This window comes from Acanthaster planci, linkage group LG15 (genome assembly GCF_054643075.1).
Source record: "Acanthaster planci isolate LZ-2023a linkage group LG15, COTS_SCS, whole genome shotgun sequence".
NCBI lineage: Eukaryota > Metazoa > Echinodermata > Asteroidea > Valvatida > Acanthasteridae > Acanthaster > Acanthaster planci.
The window spans coordinates 1,313,819-1,339,033 of record NC_141791.1 but is presented as its reverse complement, the minus strand read 5'-3'; the positions used below and the strand labels follow the sequence as shown (position 1 = coordinate 1,339,033).

Below are 25,215 nucleotides of genomic sequence, written 5' to 3'. Positions count from 1 at the left end.
GATTGAGATTCATTTAAACGAATAAGCACTGTTGAAAATATTTTCACAACTGTCGCACAATGCCAGTCTGGCTTCTAACACCGTGCGCGTGACAAGAAGGCCATAAAAACCAGTCGTATTTGAGATTACACTTGCAATGGTATCGAATTTTATTTAATATTTAACAACATATGTGTTTATATCTGACACATTCATGTTGTGTACATTAATCCTCGTGTGTTACCACAAAAATCAAAATTTTGGCAATAAGATGTGCGGGTTTATGATCCCCAAGCACTATGATAAATTATCGATATTTTCATTAAATTCTTGCATTTCAACTGCACAAAGTTTATACAATGTACAGCAGAAAAAAAAAACTTATTGCAATACGGCCGTTTCACAATAGTGCCCCACCAAGAGTTTGCAACGCGTTGATCAATCACAATGCTCGAAATTTGTCGACCCAATGCGCGTTACCGGGAAAGGGTCGACAAATTTCCCGCGTTATGATTGGCCAACGTGTTGCAAACTCTGGGTGGCGCACTATTGTGAAACGGCCGTATTAACCAAAAGAATAAAATTTTCAGTCATATTATGTACAAGACTTGGGTTTGATATTTTCAATTTCGACACCTCTATATGTTTTATATAATAATAATGGAGAAATAATGGGAAATGAAACTTAGCCACGAGTTACCAGCAAGAATTTCCGGCACCCGCTTTAACGCGTGACATCCGTGCATTTTGCAAAGTAAAGATAAATAAAAATATTATTATATAATTATTCCCAAATCACACACAAGTTCATATCATCCAGCACCGTTATCGACATAAGTTATTTCAGAAATATACACGAAAGTCTAAGTTTCTTGAATCGTCTTTGAAATTGTGGTTCATATTCAGCGTCTTTTCACCTTGATGGATTCATTTCTAGATGAGATATTCTAGCCTTAATTCGAAAAAATAATTAACTCGGGCTCGAGTTTAATTGACTGTAAAACCATTCATTCCCCCTTTCATGTGTTGTAACGTAACACGCATTGAAAACACTTATTGACTTTTGGTTATTGGAACATTTGGAGGATTTCTGAAAGCTCAAACGCACGTAACATCTAATAAAATATTTACTAATTATTTTATGAATATTCAGGATTAGGTTTCTACAGTTATTGTTAAAAACGTCCAACATGCAAAAGCATGATCTGCAGTAACAATACAAGGTTTATCTTGATACAGACTTTACCGTATCACGGCTTAAAAACAAAGTAACTTGCTCGATGGTCCCCTAAAATCTTCACTAGTTTTACTCTCCAGAACATCAAATCCGGGGCATTATTCCACAAAATGAAAAGCAAATCCTTCTTTAAACGACGGAAATCCACTCTTCAATAAACAGTCTATCTCTGTGTGGCAACGGCCGAAGCTCTGATATCTCTCCGTGATAGACGACATCGCCGTATGTGACCCGTCGGCCGGACCGGGGAAGAATACCGTTCATGACCGGTGGTGTCTCCAAGGCATCCTCTACCGGCGTGGGACACTCCAAGCCGAGCATCGCCGGTGCAGAAACATTCCGTGGGATGCCGTTAGTCCTAGCTGTGCTCAGAATCGGTCTAGGGGACAAGTTAGAGGCGGGCTTTGCGCTGGTAGGGGGCAGACTCCGACCGTTTCGCAGCTCCAGGAATTTCCGCCTTGCATATGGGGAGGTCTGCCAGGACTCTTCAGAGTCGGAGCTGCCATTGAGTAGGTTCCGGGACTGCTCCATGTCGTCCGCTGTGCTGCCATGTCCGTCGTTGTTGATGTCGTTGTCATCGTCGTGATCCCCCGGCCTGACGAAGAAGAGGATGCAGGCTCCAATGATAGGTGGTGCCCCAGCAAGGAGGAAGGCTAATGTGTAGTCTTGTAGCTTATCGTAGATAAAACCTTGGTTTATAGTGATAAAATAAGAAGAGAGAAGTTAATAAACGCTTCTTGGTAATAATGACGCACCTGATCCGAGATTTTTGAAGAGAAAACGGATTTCTCGTGGAAACTGCAGCAGACCTTGAGCTCGCGAGGGCACTCTACCCCAAGATCCTCAAAAATGGCTGCTTTGTGATGTATGCGTAATGCGCCCCATATAGCCCAAAGAAAGACCAAATAGTTTAATTTTTCACAGAAAGACATTGTTTCTATCATCATCTCCAGTTGCGGTTACAACCTACTTTTAAACATTATACTGACCTGCAATAGGCGGTCCCGCCGTCATCGGAAATGACATCATAAAGAAAAGGAAACCAAGAGCTCGCGAGGCGTCCGCAGTGCCGGCCACGTCGTGAGCGATGGGCCCGATCAGCAGCACAAACACCCCGTCGAAGATGCCCATAAAGGACATCATGACGCAGAGTGCGTAGAAGTTTCGCACCACAGGGAGGAGGGTGGACGTGACCCCGATGACCAAGAAAGCGATCTGCTGCAGGTAGATGCGATTGACCTTAGGCGAGTCGATGATTCTACCGAAGATGAGCCTTGCAAGACCTGAGGTGGCCCCGATACAAGTGATTAGGATGGCTGGATTACCTCCTAGGTTCATATTACTGACGTATTTAACCTTATGACGAAAGAAAAAAAATTACCAATTGATGAATATTGAGTCAAAAAATAAAAAATCACAATGTGAAAATAATGTGAAGTTACAGAACAGTAAATCAGGGAATAAGTCACTGTCAAATGACCCATCTCTTGAATTCAAATGCAAATGTCAACATCGCGGTCTTTGTCAACAGGGGCGTACATCAAGGGGTCGGGTGCGGGCACACACATCTGTGGGTGTGGGTTATGGTATCCCTCACTTTTGACCTGGGGTAAAGTGGGCTATTGGATCACCTCCACCTCACATTTTCGTTATGAGAAAAACGCGGATTCGAGGTATTTTTTTAACTTCCCAACAACCAAAATGTTTTCGATGGTACTGGCAAAAATAAAACAGCTTCAAATACGCCGTTTTGATCTAAGGTTAAAGGGTGTAAGTACATGTACATTTTTTTATGTTTTCGTATGAACAGTACCCCCTAGCGTCATGCAGTGTCCAGCATCCCCCCCCCCCCCCAATTTCCACGGCTGGGATTTGTTTTCAGTTTAAGCCTCTGTCCCCCTGGTGCAGATGTACGCCAGTGCCTGTCGATGTAATGAATGGACATTGTATTCCTGGTCGGGAGACCTGTTCTTTCCTCAGTTTCATGCCATGTTCCTTCATCCAACAAGAGATACTCGGGTGAATCACAAAAGTGCGCCCCCAAGAATTTGCAAAATGTTGGCCATTCACAAAGTGCGACATCTGTCGACCCTTTCCAAACTCATGGAGGCGCACTATTGTGAATCGCCCGTAAATTCAATCAGTAGAGTTTCAGGCACAGATCGAAGTCCAGTTTCAAAAATCGTCCGACCAGTAAAGTTTACTGAACAACTTTTCCATCTTAGCAAATTAGAATGTGCCAAACAGCTGTCTGCACTTTTGTGATTAGTAGCTTGGTGTCCTTAGCAGCACTGCATATTTGGTTCCCAGGAAAACAGCAGATCCGGGTAGGTGGGGTTATCAGCACCCTGAAAATGGTTGACACTCTTCAACTTTATTTACTTTTCAGAAGTAAATGTTGAAACAAACATGTAAATATTGAACAATCTCGCTCTTTACTGACTTTAAGGTTTGCGGGTTTATCTTTTCGGTCCTTTTCGTTTTAGTGTCTGTCTGAAATACAGGCCTTAATTAATTAATTATTACAAACGCTTACCAAATGAACAAATGGAACGAAGTAGCCTAAGACTGCGACGGGTACTCCAATGGCCCATATCCGGTAGTTTCTCTTCTTCCAGACGCGCAGGTCTAATAAGTCCAGCAGGCCAAACAAGTTCTTGAGGGCGGGCTTGCCGTGAGGTGCCGATTCAGCAAGACTTTCTAGCAACTTCATGTCGAAGTTGGCCGGCAGAGGCACGGGGCGAAAGACGACCGCTCCCAGCGTCATCATGCAACAGAGACCCGCCAGCACACGCAGCGTGTTGGCCAGTCCGATGATCTCCAGCGTCGATTTCAAGCCGAGCGGTAAGACGATGGTGAAGACGCCGCTACCAAAAGTCACGATGCCATTGGCCAAGCCGATTCTCCTCCGAAAGTACCGGCCCAGAATAACTAGGGACGGCGTGTAGGCGATTGAGAACCCACATCCAACCATGACCCCATAGGTAAGATAGAGCAACTCGATTCGCTTGACAAAGGAACTTGCGATCATTCCTCCCAGGGCAAGAGTTCCACCAACGATGCCAGCGGCCCTGCAGCCAATACGATCAGTGATTATGCTGGAGACGGGTGACAGCATGAAGGTGAGACCAGAGCAAAGCGAAGCTGCCCAAGCTACAAATAAACCAACCAATCATAAAGACATTGTTATTTTGTCATTTATTCTGCAACGGCAGGGCCTCATTTTTATTCTGTTCCTAATCTATAAACATTGCTTTTTAGCAAAATTTGCACGATGAGACAAAGGATCTATAGAAGTTTGTTTAGATGGAAAATTTATATTTGGTGATTCATTGTTGTTAAGTACACGGCGTGCTGCAGCGGTACACCAGCGATCAAACCTTTCTAAGAAATGTTTTTCAGTAAATTAATTCTGGGTTCACAATATGAACAGGAATGCTTTATAAAAAAAATTGAAAATATCTTCATTCAATGAATCACAGCAAGAACGCCCTCACTTGTCCAGAAAAGCATAGACGACTTTGTGTAATGAAGAGCGCTTTCAATACATACACATTTAAGGTAAAAAGACTGCCTAATAGTTTGCATATGAAGAACAACAAAAACAAAACAAAACAAAAGTAAAAAAAAGCTGGAAAAAGTGTGTATACAAAAAATGTGGTGTACTAAAGACAAGTTTTATTGCAGTCAAAGTTGACACCAAAAAAAAAAAACAATAAGTGCGTGGGCTGCAATGAATAATATAATCACCGGGAACCAGCGAAAGATTAGTTTTAGCAAGTCCGATTGACGATCATTTTGTCGACCACTGGTCGAATTTTCCCTGGTAACCCCTGCACGATATAAATCTTGGGTACCCGGCAACATCGACCAGTGGTGGGCAAATGGTTGTTGCTCGATCTCAGTGTTTAAATTATTCATTACATTAATTCCTCTTGCACTTCGGACTTTGTCTCACCAATTTCCTGTACTAGGTACAAATCACAAGTTCATCGCTCTATCATGTTAAAATAGTTCCCCAATCTTTCGCAAAAGTTGAATAAGCGATATCGTTTTTCTTTTCAATTGTTCGGGTCATGCACAACTGATAACAATTCAAGATATATTATGTTGAATTTATCACTTTGAACGATGAAATGTCAGTTCCAGTAACCTATTTCTCAATCGGTGTCTATAGCTACCATTCAAGAAAATGCAGTCCACTGAACGTGCATTTTACGAAATTTTGTCGAGTATTGATTTTGGACGTTTAATTACTTTCTGGAGAATTTCAATGGTGCATCTTTACTCCATTTGTTCCTAATTCACAAATGTTTTGTAAAAAAATTGGGACGAAAACTTAAGCTGTTAAATCAAATGAGACTCAGGTATTGAATGATTAAGGTTTTTTACGCTTCCTTCCCACCGGAAACAGTGTTGGCGTTCACATCCGTTTAATGCTAGCGCTATGCGCATGCGTGCATAAAGGTTTTTAAGCAAGTGCTAACTGTACTGGGCCTGTTATCATTATCAATGACGTTACGCAGCGAATGAATTCCACCATGGTCCGAGCTCACTGTATGAATACACGTCGTTATTGTATGCTAAGCAGCTGGATCATTGTTTGTGATTGAACCTGGTAGTAAGGGAAAACCGATTCTGCCATTTGACCTGGCTAACTCGGTGTAATCAAGCGTTATAACGCCAAATAGACTGCGACAAATAGTGTTGACAATGCAGTGTACTGTATGCTAAGTCATGGCTTAACCCTAACAGGCCTAAATGACCCTAAGACCCTTGGAGAATTGAGGACAATTCGCAACAGGGTATGGACTCTTGTCCCCGCCGCCTCAACTATGGAGGCCTTCCTCCATGCCTCAACATTGTTTCAAACGTCGTTGCTGTTCATTTTTTCAGAAGGCGTCATTTTTGACACCAAGTTCGTAAATATCGGACATGCCGTTCTCGCGCAACGCGCATTTTTCGAGACAAGTCAGTCGAAAATGCAAATAATGCATGCTTTTTCCATTGCGTGCTCAGAGCTGCTGCATCAGGGCGACACGCGTGAGTCCGTGAACTTCAAGTGACATCAAAACCCTTTATCAGATTGATCATCATAATGAGTGCCTTTACACGTATTATGTTTCAAAAATGATCGGACATGTTACAAGTGAGATCGGTGGGGGAGGGAGGCAGTTATAATCCGGCTCTTTTCGGGTTGAGCCATTACTGAGCATGCTCGGTGGTTGTCGCACTGTGAACATTGTGTACCGATCATCCATCACTTTGACCTTGCAAGTGCATTCAACTTTGTACTTTATTATTTGTTTAAGTTATTCACTCTTCTCAAACATTCGTCGCTTTTTCCATTGTCACCCCAAACGCAAGAAATCAAATTTAAGGTCTTCATTATCGCGTTCCGCTTCAATCAGTTTTTAATTTCTTAACTTGGTTGCGCTCCAAGAAAACTTGCAAGTGAATGATAATTTTTTCAATGAGTTTGTATTTAATTCCTCTTCTTAAAAACATACCTTAAACTGCTTTAATGTAAACCTAAACTGTGAGAAAACTGAAACATTATAGACGGCATAAATGATTCGACGGGTCTTTCTGTGTATTTGCACAACCACAGAGACACTTCATCTGATATAACACCCGCCAAGTCATCATCAGGAACAATAGCCGGACACTCCCGATAGGTAATCGGCGAATCGAGATAAGGGTTCATATTCATATCACTATCTCACGGCTACTGCCACTCCCCCCCGGTAACAAACATGTAATTACAAGGCAATTGAAGCCTGAAGAAAAAGCTAGATAACAATGGTTCGTTCGTTTTGCGAGCAGAGCAAAACAGTTTCTTTCGCATGGGCGAAAGCGTGAAACCTTTGCTTTTAAGAAAAACAAACAAGAGCAAGGGTGACATTTTTTCCCCAGACAGTGTGGTTTTTGTTAAAGTCAGGAATTCGAAGGAAGCTGAGATTTTTGCTCTGGGAAGTAAACTGCCGTCCGTCACTCAGATTTGTGTAACAACTGTTTCGGGAACCACCTATCGAAACTGTCACATTGTGCAAGAAAAAGCACATCACACCGAATTCGGTGCCCCAAAAATGTAAGATGACACTACTCATTTCACTTCGTACAAAACAAATTGTGCTCTTCCATCACGCAAGATGATGTGCTCGCATGATAGTAATCTTTGCATTTTGCTACTGATTAAAAACAAGCTAAAAAATCAGATCCTACCATTCAGCAAACCTATCTCTTTTGCCAATTATGAAATTTGCAAAAGAGATAGGTTTGCTGAATGACTTTAATACACCGTAATACAGTCACAAACAAGCTCACAAACCTTGAACGTCAAAATGAAAAAATGCTGGTAAACACCTGTCGCACTTATACAACCGTTGAAATTTACGAGAGCATTATGGAATCCGTAGACTACCAGTAAGATCATTTTTTAATGCATTCTATGCAAAAAAATTCAACTTACCTATCGTTGTGCTGGTTAATACGATTGGCATTTTGGTGTTAAGAATACGAAAAGGCCCATCGCGTTTTCTGAAGCAATTTATTGGTCTCAGCTTCTTAAAAAAATCAGAATAGGTGCAGGAAAATGTTGCATTCAGCGCTTAGAAATTTCAGACAAGTTATTGCAAATTATGTTGGACTTAACAGTGAATCACGGGAATATTAAGTAGCGCTGCGAACTCGTACATAAAGTATTGGACAATTGGAATGCAACATCACGTAAAAAGGTAAGTCATGCATCGCCGACGAATATCGATGAAGATCTAATAATGAAGACAGTAAGCATGATTAACGGGTATTGATAATGAATCGCAGACTGGCATAAATTGATGGGTATAGCTACAATTAACTTTTTAAAAATCAACCTTCAAAATGCACCTTTATGTCTCAGTTAACTCTACTTCCAACTTTGTATCACTATTTCAAAGGGTTTTCACTGCCTTTTTGTTTTTTATGCTCATGAATATTCCATAATCATGAGCAAAACTGTAATGTCATCCCAGGAAGAAAGCCTCATCAGTGTTACATTGGTTTGTACACGGAAAACCCCAGCATTTTTGTAGACTTTCTTGGACTAAATTTTCTCTTCGTTGCTGATTCTCAATGTTGTTTATGTCCGTATAGCAATAAGCAGAATCCCTTTCCTAGACATATTAGTGTATTCCGGGTTCACGATTTGAAAAGAAAACCTATGCACTGAACTCTGTCTTCCCTGGGTGACGACATGGCAACAGAACACTCAGTTGTTCTGTAACGCATGTATAATTTTAGTTGTTTAAAAAGTGCACTGTACAATGCAATTTACAAAAAAGGAATGTAAAAGAGTTTTCATACATTGGAGAAAAGACCGAAAAGTTACAGAAACTTTATGTTCACGAAAAACAAATTGCAGCTACAGTTTGTCTTACATGTTTTGAAGTTGTCGGCTCCATCCACTTCGTTGTAGATCCGCTCGTACATGACCCCAAAGGAGTTGATGATACCAAAGATTGTGCCGTTCGTCCAAAGCGAGGCCAGGCAGACGACCCAGCCCCACCCCCCATCCTGGGGGACGATGAAGGCGCTGGCGCGCCGTTGCTTTAACTTGTCCATATCCACCTCTATCCCTCCACTGCTGCTCCGCTTGAAGCGACCCATCCTGCCCATGGTGACTGGAGATTTGGTCTTCCAAAGAAGATGTTGGTGGAAGGATGTCGCTGCAGTGTCACTTGCCAATAATGAACGATGTAGGTCTATGGGCCGGCTAGTATCAGCAAGACATTAACGGACCTTGTGTATTATTTTGATGACACGCTAATCCGAGAGATGGACTGGTCTGGATGAAATCCCTGCTTTCAAACTAACTTCCCTCTTCAAAGCCGTTGATGACCACCACAGACTAGCCTGAAGATTTGAGAAACTTCCTCACGGCCCATGCAAATACCCTCCTAAGCATTGAAGAGCCTGAAGAACCAGTCTGTATAGAATACCAACAGGGCGATGTGACTTACGGGTGAGACACAGTACCCTGCCAAAGGCCACTCCTGGAACAAAACGTGTCTCTTCTGCTTTGACAGTCTGACAGAGGGGATTTTAATTGTGCTGCGACGGCTAGAGGCAATGATGTTCGATACGGGTTAGGTCAGGGCAGTCATCTGCCCACACATGTACACGTTATATCGACATCCAAGTCAGTATTTCCTCATGTGCCTCTCATCAGTCCATTGCGTAACATCAAAACCATCATTATCTCTGGGCTGAAATATCATACAGGGCATTGCGATGACCGTAAGTATGACCATGGAGAAATGGTATGACTAACGCGGCGTTACGGGTCGACGGCTGTGGACTGTGAAATTGATTTGACACCGTAGGCCAAAAACTATCCCTCTCGCGTCTCTCGTACCAATGAAGACAGAGCTCAATGCAGAAACTGACTACATGTACAAGTCCATCCAGTTGTCATACCGTTGTACTTGTGATATGGTAAAGAATACGTGCCTAAACTCTACCAGAGTGGAACTTGAACAAACAATCAACTCGAAGATAAGGTGGGGCACACACCGATCAGCTGATGTTGACAGTTGATTGTCAAAAGCCTTCATCTGGGCACACTCGAGTCGTTAGGCCACACACAAGGCTTAGAGTTTGGTCTTTGACATTTCATCAAATGTAGCTCGTCAGATGAGAGTTTATGGACCTGGAAGTGTAGCTGGACACGATCCCACTCTATTATAGTTGGTCCACCCACCGTGCAGTCAGTGTAGGGTCGCAACTTACGGTATACTCCGCTGTGTGACACGCGGGCCAATGCACAAACTATACTATTCACTGTTGGGGGTTGCGGCCTTGTCTCGACACACACTGATTTCTCCCCGCCTGCCGAGAATTCACCCTCCGATGCACGGAAATTTTACAGCACGGCAGTAAAAATAACCAATTATTCCCCCGTAACCAAATCCGACATGCCGGCCTATCGACTTTGTCCTTGTCTGCTTGGGAGTGTTTCTGGAGACTACGGAGATCACGGAATCACTGAGTTGATCTTGGTTGTGCTGCGACGTGAAGGTCTCGACGTAGACCTAGGTCTACTGCAGCCCGCGCGTCGTTCAGAGTTACAGCTGCCGTCACCTGCACAGCTGATCGGCGCGATGATGCAATACACGTACCGTGCCGGCAGGAGGCGTCCAATGATTAAATCACGATGCTCGTGAGCACGATGTTGACTACCGTCACCACGGAACTAGTTAAGGCCAACAGAAAGTATTTTTCCCGTAACCATGAAATCAAGAAAGTCCCCTCCACTGACATCAAGTCAAATCTATGATTCAGCCCATGATTCCATCCCGTATCCAACACAAAACTTCTTTGAGATAAAAAAATGATTACAAATTCAGTATAGACCGGTCTTTGTTAAGACACAAAACCGGTTCATGTACATGTACATAATGATGCTATGTGAGGCGGCGGCGAGACCAGTCAACCGCGGCTGCACTGTCTATGACGCGACAAAGGCTGTGTGCGTGATTCGATTGTCTGCGTAACAAGCTTTCAAGTAAACACGTTATGCACGCATGCCCGTACACTGTCCAAAGTGGCATAAAAGCGTGAGCAGCCATTGAAAATGTACAGGGCAGATTTCAACGTCGTTTTCTCTCAGGTTTCGCAGGATTTTTCACTTCTTTTAGCGAGAACTCTTCAATCATCACAGCTTTTACTTTCTGCTCTTAATCAGTTTCAGAGAATAAAATTAGGACTTCAAAAGTTTCTCTCTTTCCCAGCCCATAAGGTCGATACAAATCAACATTCCTTTCAGTAGTGTGTGAAATAGAGAAATGGTACTTGCAGATGTGCAAAACAAAATCCTATCTGTCCCACTACAATACTTGAAACGTCATTGTCCCCCGTCAGCGTCACCAGTTTTTCACAACTGATACTACTCTCATCCCTGAATTCAATTCAAAATATGTTAGCAAAATGTGGTCAAAACTTCTATTCATTAACATTCACATCTTGTATGAGGATCGACGGAAATATGTTTCAGCATCGCTATTAAAGTGAAAAACTGCAAAATCTGAGGCATTTCCCCAAGCATATCCTAGGCCAACCAAGGCAAAGATACTGTGTCGGGGTACAGTCCACTCATTCAAACCCCATTGAAAACTGTGTAAAATCAGCACTGTTCGGGGCCCAATTAATAACATGCATACCAACATCCCTGAGATTTCAGGAACACAAATGAAATTATCGTCTAGTCCCTATTCTTTCAATTTCTTTTCAATTTTTTTTGTGGGTTAACCGATTACATTTTTAATTATTCCCACAAAACAAAAGTCATCCACCAAAAAGTGATTTTTCTTGAGTCTGATTGCAGCCATTTTGTTCAAGTGGCAACCCTCCACTTTCTCGGGCACTTAGGACCATTTTTCAACCGTAGTTTTTAGGCCATTCTGCTCTCATATGAAAGCTCAAAGCAATGCAGTGACATCGCGATTCAAGCTATGGGTTCGTGCGCAGAACGAATGGGCCATTTATGCACAAGTTTCGACAAGAATTCACAGGTACTATGGAAACGCATATAAAGCTTTATTTTTATTTACACGAAGCACCTTTTGGGGACTAGGGACACATATTCATGAGCATGCATCAATGACGGCATTTACTGAACAGGTGTTCAGGACAACATTTATCATCATAATCACCCAACAGATGGAATAGTTGAATATGAAAGAGAAGCAAAAAAAGAAAAATTCATAAATTCATTGATAATTCCCTTATTCAGTTCACGCTATTTTCAAAACACACACTCCATTGTTTGGTTTACCTCTCTAAAGTTCAAAATAATAACCAATGACTTACAACATTTGACAGTCGGGAGGTTTGTATACAATACTTTTCAACATCACAACTTAACTTGGGGCGATGAACACAAAACATAGAGGGTTTGAAACCGAAGAGAAGACGTTAAGAAACATAACCTAATTAAAAACAAATAATGTACATATAACACGAGAAGGAAATAATTACTAATACATATTCCTATAGGTCTGGATACGGGGCTAAGAAAACTTATATTTTTCTCTAAGACCTACTCTGTGATTTCTTAGCATTCTTTGGATATCAAGTAATAAAGAAAAGCTATTCTTAATTTACAAGTTATTCTTTTAATGGAGGCACAGGGTGAATTCTAAATATTCTGATCACATTATAAGAGAAATGTTAGTAACATGCCACTGGTCTGGATTGTTATATTTTTAAAATTTGATGCTAGCAACAGTAGCAAGATTAAAGGGCAATTCCATGAGACGGTGAACTTCGACATTACTATAACTGACTACATTGTTATCCGCAATTTTCTTTGGAAAATTTTCAAACAAGTGAAAACAATAGGTAATCCCGTAACCTTTAATTCCACTGGGCATTAAAAAAACTTTTGATAGATGAATTACAAATACCAACAAAGTCATAGAGTGTGACCTCTACTTTCGCACGGAACTGCCCAAAATCAAGCGTATAACCTCACGTGTAAAGTAACTTTACAATGTCAATTGTAATTATATTATAAGCTTACAAGCACAAAACATCATGCAATGAACAATATAAAAATATAGCGATTATTCATTTGTACACACAAAAAATATCGTTTAAGTAATCAACTTGAGAAGGAAAAATCACCGAATTTAGGTCCTCCTCGGCAGAGGAGTTCTCAACCATTTTAAGAGAATGTTCTCTCCCGTCTGTCGCTTGAAAATACCTTGGAATTGGCCCCCTACCACCGTTAATGAATTGTCACTTTACCGCTAATAAGTGCTCCCCCCGGAAAAAAATGACAAAGACCATGCAAGCAAAACATTCGTCGCACATCACCTGTTCAGTTTTTACAGTGACCGCACTTTACCTTTAGATGAACATTTATAAAATTGCATTTGAATAAAACAACGCATTGTTAAAATTGCCGAGAGTGGTGCGTGCATGATTTGCAACGGTGGTCATTGGTCATCACCAACCATTATGGATTAACCCACCTCAATCCTCCAAAATCCTCTGAGGACTTTGGAGGATTGAACATGAATGCAGTTTTTGAAGTTGGGCAATTGGAGGATTTTGGAGGATGGAGGATGTGCCCTAGTAAAAAGACCCTAACGAGTTAGGGTTAATTAAGTCTACCAAACTCAAACACCTGCGTCTTCCTTCTTGCTTGCAAAGAATTGACAGACTTGTTTCCGGGGGTTGGGGTAAAAGGTTAAGTTGGAGAATGTTGATTCGACATTTTGCGGTGTTCATAATCTCTCAGCGTCAGCCAATAATGCATCTGTTCCAATCCTCAAATTTTTGACGGGCAAATTTTTGACAAGTAATATTTTTAAACATCTCGAACGCACCATCAGCTTGAACCACAGGTCCTGTTTTACAAAGGGCTGTGACATTCAAATCTTCAAACATCCAGGATCTGATCTGGCACATGTAAGCCATTGCATTCTGCTGTTAAAAGTTTGTCCACAACATTGAATTTGTGTTGCTGCAAAAATACAAAACAAAAATGGTTTTACATAACATCCACTCTCACTGAGAACCCTTTGAATGAATTTACAAAGTTCAAGTAAAACGTAAGAGTTATGTTGAATACAATACTGTACAAGATAAATAGCAGGAATGGTATTATGTTACATCGCTACATGCTTCATGGTTCAACATTTCATCAATGCGGATTTCATAATACATTAGACAAGAAGTTTTGGATTTCTGACGAAAAAATTCAGGTGGATAAGTTGTGAGTTTTGCCCGAGAAAAAAAGGCATTTTAGTCTTCTCTGTTAGTGTCAAAGGTATTTGGAGTGGGGCAGCAGAGGGTGAGTTATGTCTGAGTCAAGGTTGTGCTGTGGACATGAAATGCCTCATCACACCTGTGAGTGTCAACTGACGTTAAAAAAATCAAAAGGTTGTCCGCTTTATAAATTGGGAATGAAATCTGCAGCAGGTACATGTAGTGGCTGGTTCCGGTCAGAGGTTCATGTAATTGAAGCAAATTTCAACATGATGCCTCTGAGTTGCATGCGATATCCAGGAAATAAACGTGTCATATCCTGAACAGGCTAAGTCAACCCGACCTTGAATTTGGCTTATGGTTTAGGGAGGATTTACAGCAGAGCGCCAACCATTACAACGTCAAACCCTGTCACGAAACAAAGCCCCAGAGTTCTTTACATTTTATGCCTGTTTGGGAGTCAAGAAACCTTTGTGGAGATTTCTACCCAAAAAAATCATCTACAGTATGCACAGATTTCTAAATGTATCCAACTTTGGGGTTAGAAGAGGGAACAAAATATTGGACTGGGCAACCCTGAACAGTGTATACCCATTAAAAAAATCGGAAAAGAAAAAAGCAAAGGAATTTGGAGCTAAAACAGTGATGACAGTACAAAATTCTGAACAATGAGACATTCTGAATATGACATTCTGGAAAATATGACATTCTGGAAAATGTGACATTCTGGAAAATATGACATTGTGAAAAATATGACATCCTGAACAATACAACATTCTGGACAATATCGCATTCTTTTGTTAACATTTGCATAACCTCATAATTCCATAACTCAACAAGAACTCATTAGGTTGCATGATAAACTGCAAAAGGGCAAACTGCAAAGTTCAGAACTCACAGGGTTTATGGCAAGGTACTTGATACCGCATCACACCACAGTGTACAATGGATATCGTGGGGGTACATTTAATGAGTACTGTCTACTTAGAGCCAAACAGATTGGACCAAAAACACTTCTAAACCACTGAATGACACCTGTTGGGTGACATTAACTTCTTAGACCTTGCTATTAATAATACCTAATGCAGGACATGCTACATATCTATCAGTAATTGTCATTATGTAGAAAAGAATAAAAGCTTCAGTGGCTTTGCCTAGGGCGATAAAACACCATGGACCACACCATGTCAACAGTTGTACACCGGGTTAAAACACTGATCACAATACATCATTCTGGAACCAAATCGCATGCAAGAACAAATGGAATGTTAAAGAAAGGTGGTAATTGATTTTTGAAGAGTACCTGTGTTTCTTGTCATCTTCTTTATTCAGCTAAAAGAATTGCTGGGTTTTCAATTCAATCTTCATTTATCTTAATTAAACTCAGTGATGAAAGTAACGTCATGACAGTCAAACAAGAAAGTGCCTGCTTCACATTTTCCAATGGCATTGTTAGAACTATTTCTAATTGGCAAGGCAGCATCGCCAAGTACAATTCTAGGGAACTCAGATGCCAAATGCAAACTTCTGAACTTTGGTTCATATACGACTCCCTCAGACCTCTCTCTTCTGCAGAACAAGTAACACAACAGTGTTAACAGAAGGCTCGTAAAACTTGGAAGTAACAATTAATCAAATGATGACAACCACAAGTCTGAATTATATTCACAATCTTCACATAAAACATACAGGGTGGTCAGAAATATTCACTAGAGGAAAAACATGTTGATCATGTTAAGTTAGGAAATAAGTCATCTGTACATACCATACTTTTAAAAATGGACAAAGGCATTCATAGTTGAAGAACACAATGAACAGCCCGTTACTCTGACTTTTTGGAAAAAGTCTCAAATACCAAATTTTAAACATCCAAATAATATTATTTTGTTTTGTTTTAAAACATCAAAACAAAAAGCTTTGTTTTGATTTTAACAACCATCAATTGTGAATGCAACCACACTCTCAAGTCATCACGATTTGGCAAACAACAATTCATCCTTCAATTGAAATTCTGTTACAAAAATATTGTCTGCACACGTCATTGGTTGTTGTCAACACAAACATCAATTCAGCGACCATGGATGAAAGTCTGCACAAAGTAAATCGCCGATAGGCAATACTGCTACCCATGCCCAGTGGCAAAGCACCACCAAACTTCAACAAGCCTTGATTTTAGACTCGTAACTTTTTGTCCTCAGGGATGCACTGGTAAGCTGGAGCTGATCCATCTAGTCGGCGAATGATTAAACTTTGGAATGAGCAAAGAGGGTAAGATCTTGGATGAGTTATCTTGATTTGGTACGTAGAACTTGCACCGCATTGTAAATCTCTTTATCTTGACCTTTGAATAACGTGCAAACTCCACCTTCTTCAGGTCAATTCAAAAGGGATGAAATGTCCAAAGAGAGGGCTCAAATATGGGAGGCATTTACATAGCCGAGCCATGACAGTTTCAGTGTTTAAAAAAAAAAAATCAAGATGCGATTCAAGAGCTTCACTTGAGTCCAGCATGTCCACCATTCGCCAAATCAGTTAATGGCCAGTTTGGTTGTTGTGTAGTCATCACTCCAGTATGTCCATCCACAGTTTCAGCTCAGCAACAGCGTGATAACGAGGCAGAAGTCTCACCGTCACACACTCTTATACTTTTCAAGCGGAATTCTGAATTACGAATAAAACAAACAAGTTTCCTCACCAGTATTGCTTTGCCTGTCTTGCCTGTCGGCATGGAAACGGACCCCATCAGAATTTCTTGGTTTTGAGTTTCTCAATCAGGTTGCAGAGCTTGAGAGCCGGTCCCAGCTTCAGCGACATGTACTTCATCATCATCTCACTGTTAAGGAGCAGGAAGGCCTTCCCGTCTATCTCCTGTGTGGAAAAAAAACAGAAACCACGGCTGAGTTCATACAAACCAGACAGACATTAATGCTGCATATTTGGATTTTATATTTTTTTCCATACATCCTTAGGGGTTAAGGTAATAAGACTAATCATCAATCTTCAGGAATTTTTACCAAGCAGGCTTCTTAAAACATCTTAGACACATCCCTGGAATGTGGACAACTTTGGATAGAGAGCCTATGTACCACTTGGGTACTATTACCAAATGGACACACCCTGACCATCTGCCTAGATTGGAGTGGGGTCAAGGAGCATACAGGTTGTGGAGACGTTTTAAAAGCTAGTGTAAAGACTAACTTAAATTTTGTTGAAGGAGCAGGTGTGATATTTGAGGTAACAACTTAGCTATTATATCAAGTGGTTGTTGGGGCGAATAAAAGAAACAAAACAATCCTCTTCTATCTCTGTAGACTTTGCTGAAGTTTGCCATCTGTGGTAAGTGCCTGCTCTTGGTCTTTTGGAGAATGTTATGTTATCCGTCCCAAGCAGAGGAACCCCCCGGGTCGGTTGTTGGTCGGGAGTGTTTTGTTGGTAGTGATGGGACCGTAATGCATGCATTTCCTAGTAATTCGTGAACCAGCAAAGCTCAGTTCTGATCGAAGGAGCTTAAGAAAATAGCGCCCTCTATTGGTTCAGCTCCAGGCCCTTAAGGACAATAGGAAATGAAATGCCAAGTCCTTCAAAGTCTCACAGGACATGACAGTGCTTACTCACATGCTTCTTAAAGGTGTCAGCATGTGTTGACATGGTATGGTCGGCGTCCGTCACATATCTGATCACCTCCTCTACTGACCAGTTGGTAGGATCTCGAGATGGCGGACCAACAGGGGGCTTGCTCTCGCGTGCATCTCTCCCCTCAGAAACGGTCGTCGTGGAACTCGCGGCTGTTGACACAAAATGAAAGCAACTCAGTTGTTGGCTATTTTATTTTATGTGTGGATGAAGGGATAGCATGGCGCTAAAAATTGGAAGCACACCATTTGTTGCTACACATCTCGTCCCTAGGTCTGCAGTCAAGTGCGTCACAAGTCCCTGCAAGTTTATGAAAACTCCAAGCTTCTTAAGCCAAATCAAAAGATAAACAAACGATGGCGTCGGTACTTCTTAGACACTGTTAATCATGTTACTTGTGACAGGCCTCATGACAGGCTTGACCACAGCTCTTTTAGTCCCAGACACTCATCTGGCAAGGAGAGTTGCGGTTAAAACGCGACAAATTCTTGGCTTCTGGCATGTTTATTGCAAGTTTCAGGGTCCAGGTTGCCAACCTTCTGTCCGGATTCTTCTAGGCACTTTAAGGTCCCCTCTATCTGACGTCGCCGAGTCTGTGGACAGACTTCTCTTGGTAGCTGTGGAGGGCTTGAGAGTGCTTCCGCTGTGGCTTCGGTGTCTACCTTGGTGACCACTGTCATCTGAATTAACAGAAAATTACAGATATGTACTCAGATTTTTCAGTGCTGGATTGACAGACCTAAACAATTTTACAGATACTTCAGCAAAACTTCTGTTTGTAAAACACGAGTTTTGCAAAAGTGCCCTTATAACGTGGAAGTTATAAGAAAATGACAGGAGACAAGAAGAAAAGATTAAAAAGATTTGTGGAATTCTCAAGGCGGTAAGAAGGCCCAGGAATAATTTCATCATCAACCTCTAAGATCCTTCAAACTCCAACAGGATTTGAAAGATTCTGTGAGACTGAGGGAGGTTGAGTCCAGTGACTTTTACTCTACAGGGGCAAGTTGCAGGTATCTCTTGAAAACGACCAGCAAGGATTCTGCTCTTGGGTTCCTCCACAGTAGTAGGTTTGAAAGAATCGAGGCGTAAGAACACCCCAGGAATCGTCGAGTGGATGTGAGAGTTACCCTGTTTAGCACAGTTACTGCAAGGTCCCTGTAACGGCTTGTTGCTGAAGAAGTTTCCACAGCACAAGAGGTCCTCACACAGCTGGTCTATCAGTCCCCAGAAGGCCGAGGTCGTCTCGGGAGCCTGTAGGCTAACGGAATGTGTGTGGCTACCGTAATGAGCTGTAAAAAAGTTTAAACCAAGGGTTAGCTGTCATGTGGTCAAAGAAACGCCAAGATGGCAACAGTGACCCTCGTGTGTGTTGCCTGTTCCTATCTGATATACCCTTCAACTTTAATACTCCATTTAGACACTTTTCTGATCAGCATTTACTTCCTCTTGTACTTCTGAGGATAGACAAGTCCCTGGATAAAGTTCGACTTGAAGACGAGAGCAAGCTCCTTCAGAGCATGCAGAGTTGTAATTGAGTCAGCCACAAGTCATTGCAAGTCACCACAAGTCATTCACACGTCATTCAATCACAAGTCAACTCAAAAGTTATTTAAATGAACTGTGACAAAGGTATTCCTTTGTTGCTTTTCATCTGTTTAGTTCCACACTGACTTGTGAAGTGACTTGGGAAATGACTTGTGGACTGACTTGTGACTGAAGATTTACAAGTCTGGGAGCATGGGTTAAGAAATCTTCCTGCCGAAACTGTAAGCCCTACAAGGGAAGGAATGTAGTACCTGTGATGTTGACAGTGCCACCCTCGTCTCCTTTCAGGAATGCAAACACAGCTTTCTGCTGGACGGCTGAGTTGACGCACAACTGTAGCGTCTCTGCTAGGACCCTCTCGATGGGCGCCGGACCGATGAGACTGGGCATCTGATGTACCTTGTGGGGGCTCAGGTAGGGACCCGACACGCACGTGTTGTTGATGAACAAGGAGACGGCTGTGGGTAATCAAAGGATAAATTTTTACAATCAGTGGCTGGAACGAGGTTCGGTGCACAGCACTGAAATCTTTCAGCAATGAAAGGAATTTCTGACTCACACACTGAGCCGTCTGATGATGAGCTGCTTGTATCAGGCTCGTTATCATAGCTCGGTGAGTGACCCCCGGATTCAATGGTTACTGGGGAAACCGGAGGGGAAGGGGCAGAGGGTGTAGCACTACGGGGCTGAGAAACGGTGGTGGCTGCGGTGGCCTTACGGCCCTTGGTTGATGTTGCACCTAAATGAAGGAATCAGAAGATATCCAATGATTACAATTCCAGTACAGTAATGAAAAACTTTTCATAATGCTGAAAGTATCTGGTGAAGTTTTTTTCAAAAAAATGCCGTTTGTGAGAGCTCACCTTTGTTTCCGGGGAGCTGCAAGTAATGCCCAGTTCTTGCAGCCCAGCCAACAGGGAATATGTCTCTGGAATCGTATTCACACCAGTAATCAAAGACACCCCTCCAACCGTCGAAGGAAATGAAGACCATGTTGTCTTTGATCCCACCAATGGTGGCCGGACAGATGAGATGGGGGTTCTTACGGTCGATGGCTTCTAGCTTCATCCCCACCTTGAATTTGTTCTCCGATGGAGTCGGCGGCTCCTGTTGAGGAACAGAATTCCTTGTCACTTCTTTAGCTTTAAGGTTATCAGAACTTCCCACAATCAGGAATGAACATGCCTTCAAATATCTTTCTTTGAGAAAAAGGAACCTTTCAATTTGAAATGCAGAAGTGTGAAATTGTATGATTTTGTATACTTCAAAACTGGTTTATATTGTTGGTGGTCACTGTTATTTTTTAGTTACGTTGGATTCTGCATTAGCATAGTTTTGATGACGGTGAAACCATAAGATGTCACCTCTTTAAATGCTGAGTCAGGTGCAATCTTGGCGTTGTTTAGAGTCCGCAAAAGGAACAAAGGCCACGATGATGCATTCATTCGGAAACCTAGATAAAAGGATCAAAAGGGTTTTAAAAGTGTTTTTGCAACAGAGCAAGAAATGTTTTTGGACACAGTCAGGATAAAATGAAACTTACAGACCACTCTCTTGTATGGGCAACCAAAGTTTGCACAAATGTCATGTTTTGGTTGGTTGTCAACTTCACCACAAATTTGTTTAAAATGGACATTTGTCCCATTCATTTTAAATAGGGTTGTATTTTCATTAAGTTTTCAGTAGTACATCACCTGTTGTTCTAATAGCTATGTGGGATTTGTAACACTTTGTGTGTGATTCTTTTACTTTGGTACTGATGGCCATCCATAGTTTTAGCATCCACTAGAAGGAAAACCACCACTGTGAGGTCAAAGGAGCAGACCCTACACATGCAGATCATTGAAAGATGTGTCACCATACATTTTTTCCAAAGGAAATGTCTGAATCTATAAGAATTGAAATCCTAGCAGTCAACTACAGGTAAATTGCGTATTCTGCACACTTCAAAATTTTTGACATCAAGCCTCATGTATTACAGAGGTTAGGTGGAAGAGATCTGAATTCTGAAGAACTAAAAAACGTGGTGTCGGATATCAGAGAATTGGACACTAAATTTCAAATGAACTGCCATACTTCAATTGAGGAACAACGTGACTGACTCAAGTTTAGCACGTAAGACAATTCAGGCAGAGGTAAGAAGTCTTTAAAGGGTCTTTACCTGGATTTTATTGGAATATGAATTTGTTTTCAGTCAAAAGTCCAGGTGAGAAAAAATGTGTACAGAGTAAATAGGTTTTAGGGAGAGGAAAAAGAAGAAGAAACTAGAGGTCTATGTCTAGATTTAGATCAAAATTGTGGCTGATTCTTACCCAGTGGAGGCTGTAACATCCCACCATGTTTCTCGCACCAGCCGATGGGCTTGATATCACCAGAGTCCACCAGGCGCCAGAAGTCATTCTTGTTGTCGCTGCCGTCTAGCCGCAGTCTCAGCCTGGGTCCTTGCAAACCAACCACGGTGGCGATGCAGGTGGATGTGATGTTCCGTGGATCCAAGGCCTCCAGCTTAGAATGAACAGTGAATTCATTTGGTGGGGGTATGGGTGCCTGTAATGAAAAGGAAACTCCGATTTAAATCCTGATTTTTCATGTTGTTAATGCAATCCCCCTACTATTTGAATGGTCACAGAGATCTTAATTGGAATTGACACGACTTCTGACATCTCAAATGCCTGAAAGTATTTATCGTCCAAAATGTTTCCAACTTCTGATACTGCAATAGGCATTTGCTTGATACACTTACCAGACCATACATGCAACTTAAAAGCTGGAAAAACCTTTTAAAAATTTTTCTTTCGGAAAAGGGAAAATTAAAAAAAAACTTAATGCTAAACAACTAGAACCACAATGAAGCAACCAGTTGCTATGAGGGAAAAAGCATTATGCTGCCAAGGCCACATGTAATTGCGACACCAAGGATTGCATCATAATGGGGAATTCCCAGTAACTGTTAGATTATGACACAATGGGGAATCCAGTGTTGATTTCACAAGAGAGAGAGAAATGAGAGCCTACCTGTTTAAAGCAGGACTGTGGAGCTGGGTTAGCATCTTTACCTTTCAAATACTCATCCCAGGTAAATGTTTCTGGTATCAAAAGAACAAAAGGGAAAAAAGTTGAAAAATAATTATGAAACATCACTGCATTTAATATAAACACATCACTGGATTTAAATAAACAAACATGCATATATTCATATGGGTCGAGCCCCCCTTAGCAATCAGCCCCTCCCATTGGCTAAAACCATAAGCATCAAAACTATCTACCGTTCTTGTAATATGCCCCAGCTGGTGCAGCCCCCCTGCCTGAAGCTGGCAACAGGGCTGCATTCATGTCACTTTACAAGTGTAACATATCTGTAGACATATAAAATAAAAACCTTTGACTGACGAGTCTGCTGATTGTTTTGGTTAAAGTCTGTGACAAAAATTCAATATATCTTACCAATTGGAGCCTTTGGAGGCTTGTTGGCTGGCATTGTGTCGTCTTCTGTCTCAAGAGTCTCCAAGGATCTCCCTTTTATTGAGACTGAAACAAATGCGCTGCCTTAAAAAGGGTCAAGAATCAATACCTATGACAAAACTGGCAATTCAAAATCAAACTGCACGACTAGAAATTATTTCAGTGAAGAGATTTTGATATAACGTAATGTTAGCGCTCTACTGTTAATCCATGAAATTGATGTGAAATTGATGTGAAAAGGCTGAAAGGGGGAGAATTGAGGTGCAGGTTGGTGGAGGTGCGGTAGAAATAGTTGGGGAAACGAAACAGGTGACTCAAACAGAAATACATTGTACTTCACCCATGTTGACCAAAACTGAACCATCATCAAAGACAAATACGAAAGAGCTCCATATTAAACTGACAGCACTTGACACCCTGTTCACAAACCCTATGGGACCGATCTGAAAAATTTAAAATGCTTTCCAAGTAAACAATGTGGTTTTTTTCCCCTCCCTAATTGAACTTTTCTGGACATGTTTTTGCTTTCTGATGGCTATTTAGTCACTGTAGGAAAGAATTACTGGCATTTGTATCTGGAACTCTTCCTGACATACAGAAAATCACGAGTAACGAAAAATATTAAAACAATATTATTGGTGATGTCCAATCCACTGATTTTCCCAAGTCTAGAGTCCATATGCTCAATTTGATTTTAAGGCACAGACTGTTGAGCTAGACATGCTAGGTCAATGATAATGATGATACAGTCATGGAAAACTTTCTTGATATGATCATCCATGACAACTGATTATGCATGGCAGAAAAACCAAGCTCCCTAACACAGTATTCATTAAACAGTAGGCCTACAACTTGATGTCCTAACTCCACCACCATAGCACGGGGCCTAGTCCTATAAAATTTTAAATTTAGGGAATATGATGTAGACGTTTCCAGGGGCAACAGTCGTTAGATTATAGGTTGCACTTGACACTCCATGGAAAAGGGTGACTAACTGCAATTTAGCAGTTAAAACCCTCCTCAATCCTTCACCTATTGGAGGACTGAGAGTTAATGCGAACGTTTTTTCTGTGATGAAGAACGCCCTCTTTCTAGTTTTCTGCCGATATGCATTTGCAGACCGCAGCAACGACTTTGACAGCAAACCCCCAAACTGAATTCAAAGTGTAAACAAACAGAAAATCAACTAATCGCAATTTGGTAATCCTTTCCAACTGTCCTTACCCGCATCTACCATGTAAAGCAAACGCCTTGGGTCAATCTTTCTTCACAAACTTACCGGAATGCTGTCGAAATCAGCAGAAAATTCTAACAGTTGACCCTGTGAGGCCTCTCACATGTCAGACGAAACCAGTTTACTACGCATGTGTCCGGCTCACTAAACGGTCCCAATGGTTATGAGGCTAGCAGACGCACGCACGTGGGCGAAACATCATGCACAGTGTGTTCTGTAAGAAGTGTAGGCTTATCTAAATATCTGTCGGTTTGAACTTCTTTAGCATAAAAAAATTAAATAGAACTGAAATTGGAGACAGAAATGATGAAAACGTTTCCTTCTAAATGCTAGCAAGTGAGTGTGAGACATACAGAGACCACCCTGTATCGATGATCCATGCTGAGTCATCGGCGGTATGGTGACGATGTGTCACCGCGACTCGTCAGCCACGGCCCGTTGGGGCCACTTAGCGCTCACCGATAAATCGTGTTTTTACTATGTTTCCTAACAAATATTGCGCGTCATATACTCTGCACAATGGCTATTCTTTTGTTTCATTTGGTGCACTCGCATAATAAGGTCGGTTTCAAAGACCCCACCGTAACTGAGTTTTCCAGCAACTGCATCACTTTTGATAAGTGGGTCCCGCGGCCGCATGATGACACGGTGAACTGCCTTGGGTCTACCAGTTTAAAATGGTGGTTTTCTTTTTGTAAAACGTAAACCAAACTAGAATATTTAAACAGTGATTGATTCAGCAGTCACTTAAAAGGGGGGGTCAAGAAAATTGCAAGGGGAGCCCGTATAGCGGGGCTCCACTTAAAATTTACTTAAGCTCCCTAAAAGTAGTAAATATGATATTTGAGAGCATTTATCCCTTTGAATGATGGGAAAAGAGGGCGGGGTTTGCTGGTCATCTTCTCTGGATCCGCTACGGATATCACATTAAGGTAATAAAATCCGCGGACGATAATGTAGAGCAAGGCTTCAAGTCCTAACTGAAATTAACTCAAGATAGTCGCCGAGTTAGCTGTGAGAAGTGGGGACCGAATTGTTTTTTGTTTTTGCTTTTGTTTTTTTTACAAGACCATGTACACAACTGGAATCGGATCTTTGCCCCGGTCCCTTTACTTTCAAATTTCAAGCTCAAGAAGTTTGGAAAAAGATCTTTGCATTGTTTGAAAGTATTTTATTATTTTCTTTTAGCAAACTTTCCCCAAATGACTGCCTGTACCCACTGGTGGTGGAACGGGGAAGTGTGCCTGAGTGCCCCTCCCCACACTGTTTGCAGGTCCTGTGGGGCTCAGATGGTGGATCAACCTATTTAACTGACTGAATGGTTGATGCCTCATCGGATCATGGTCTAACATTTTGCCCTCCCACTTCG

The 25,215-nt window shown here is 41.6% G+C and overlaps 2 protein-coding genes across 6 annotated transcripts; both read right to left on the bottom strand.

Annotated features, from left to right (window-relative positions):
• Positions 1-131: 131 nt before the first annotated feature.
• LOC110974583 (monocarboxylate transporter 10-like) lies at positions 132-10,661 on the bottom strand. The gene is made up of 4 exons (XM_022226331.2): positions 8,635-10,661; positions 3,753-4,369; positions 2,206-2,572; positions 132-1,905 (listed from the first exon to the last, which is right to left on the bottom strand). Exons 1-4 carry the CDS (start codon positions 8,870-8,872, stop codon positions 1,346-1,348), a joined length of 1,782 nt encoding a protein of 593 aa, XP_022082023.1. The 5' UTR covers positions 8,873-10,661; the 3' UTR covers positions 132-1,345.
• Positions 10,662-11,784: 1,123 nt separating this feature from the next.
• LOC110974522 (polycomb protein SCMH1-like) lies at positions 11,785-24,204 on the bottom strand. 5 transcript variants are annotated; one of them, XM_087146468.1, is made up of 13 exons: positions 23,892-24,204; positions 22,595-22,696; positions 22,166-22,236; positions 21,463-21,697; positions 20,515-20,603; positions 20,014-20,257; positions 19,710-19,889; positions 19,402-19,608; positions 18,733-18,894; positions 18,139-18,282; positions 17,585-17,754; positions 16,665-16,837; positions 11,785-16,217 (listed from the first exon to the last, which is right to left on the bottom strand). In XM_087146468.1, the coding sequence occupies exons 2-12, from the start codon at positions 22,626-22,628 to the stop codon at positions 16,712-16,714; spliced, it is 1,662 nt and encodes a 553-aa protein (XP_087002594.1). In that variant the 5' UTR covers positions 22,629-22,696; positions 23,892-24,204; the 3' UTR covers positions 11,785-16,217; positions 16,665-16,711. The 5 variants fall into 5 exon arrangements, with proteins under 5 accessions (XP_087002594.1, XP_022081928.2, XP_022081927.2 ...); XM_022226236.2 differs by having other exon boundaries at positions 11,785-13,724; XM_022226235.2 differs by having other exon boundaries at positions 11,785-16,837.
• Between the last annotated feature and the right edge of the window lie 1,011 nt (positions 24,205-25,215).

Coding starts and splice junctions, on each gene's coding strand:
- LOC110974522 (XM_022226235.2), bottom strand. CDS start 22,628: ATGCCAGCCAACAAGCCTCCAAAGGCTCCAATTG. Junction 22,237..22,594: donor GCCTCCAAAGGCTCCAATTG/GTAAGATATATT, acceptor TTTTGATACCAG/AAACATTTACCTGGGATGAG. Junction 16,838..17,584: donor CTGACACCTTTAAGAAGCAT/GTGAGTAAGCAC, acceptor TTTTCCACACAG/GAGATAGACGGGAAGGCCTT.
- LOC110974583 (XM_022226331.2), bottom strand. CDS start 8,872: ATGGGCAGGATGGGTCGCTTCAAGCGGAGCAGCAGTGGAGGGATAGAG. Junction 2,573..3,752: donor TCGTTCCATTTGTTCATTTG/GTAAGCGTTTGT, acceptor TTTCGTCATAAG/GTTAAATACGTCAGTAATAT. Junction 1,906..2,205: donor GGCGGGACCGCCTATTGCAG/GTCAGTATAATG, acceptor CTATAAACCAAG/GTTTTATCTACGATAAGCTA.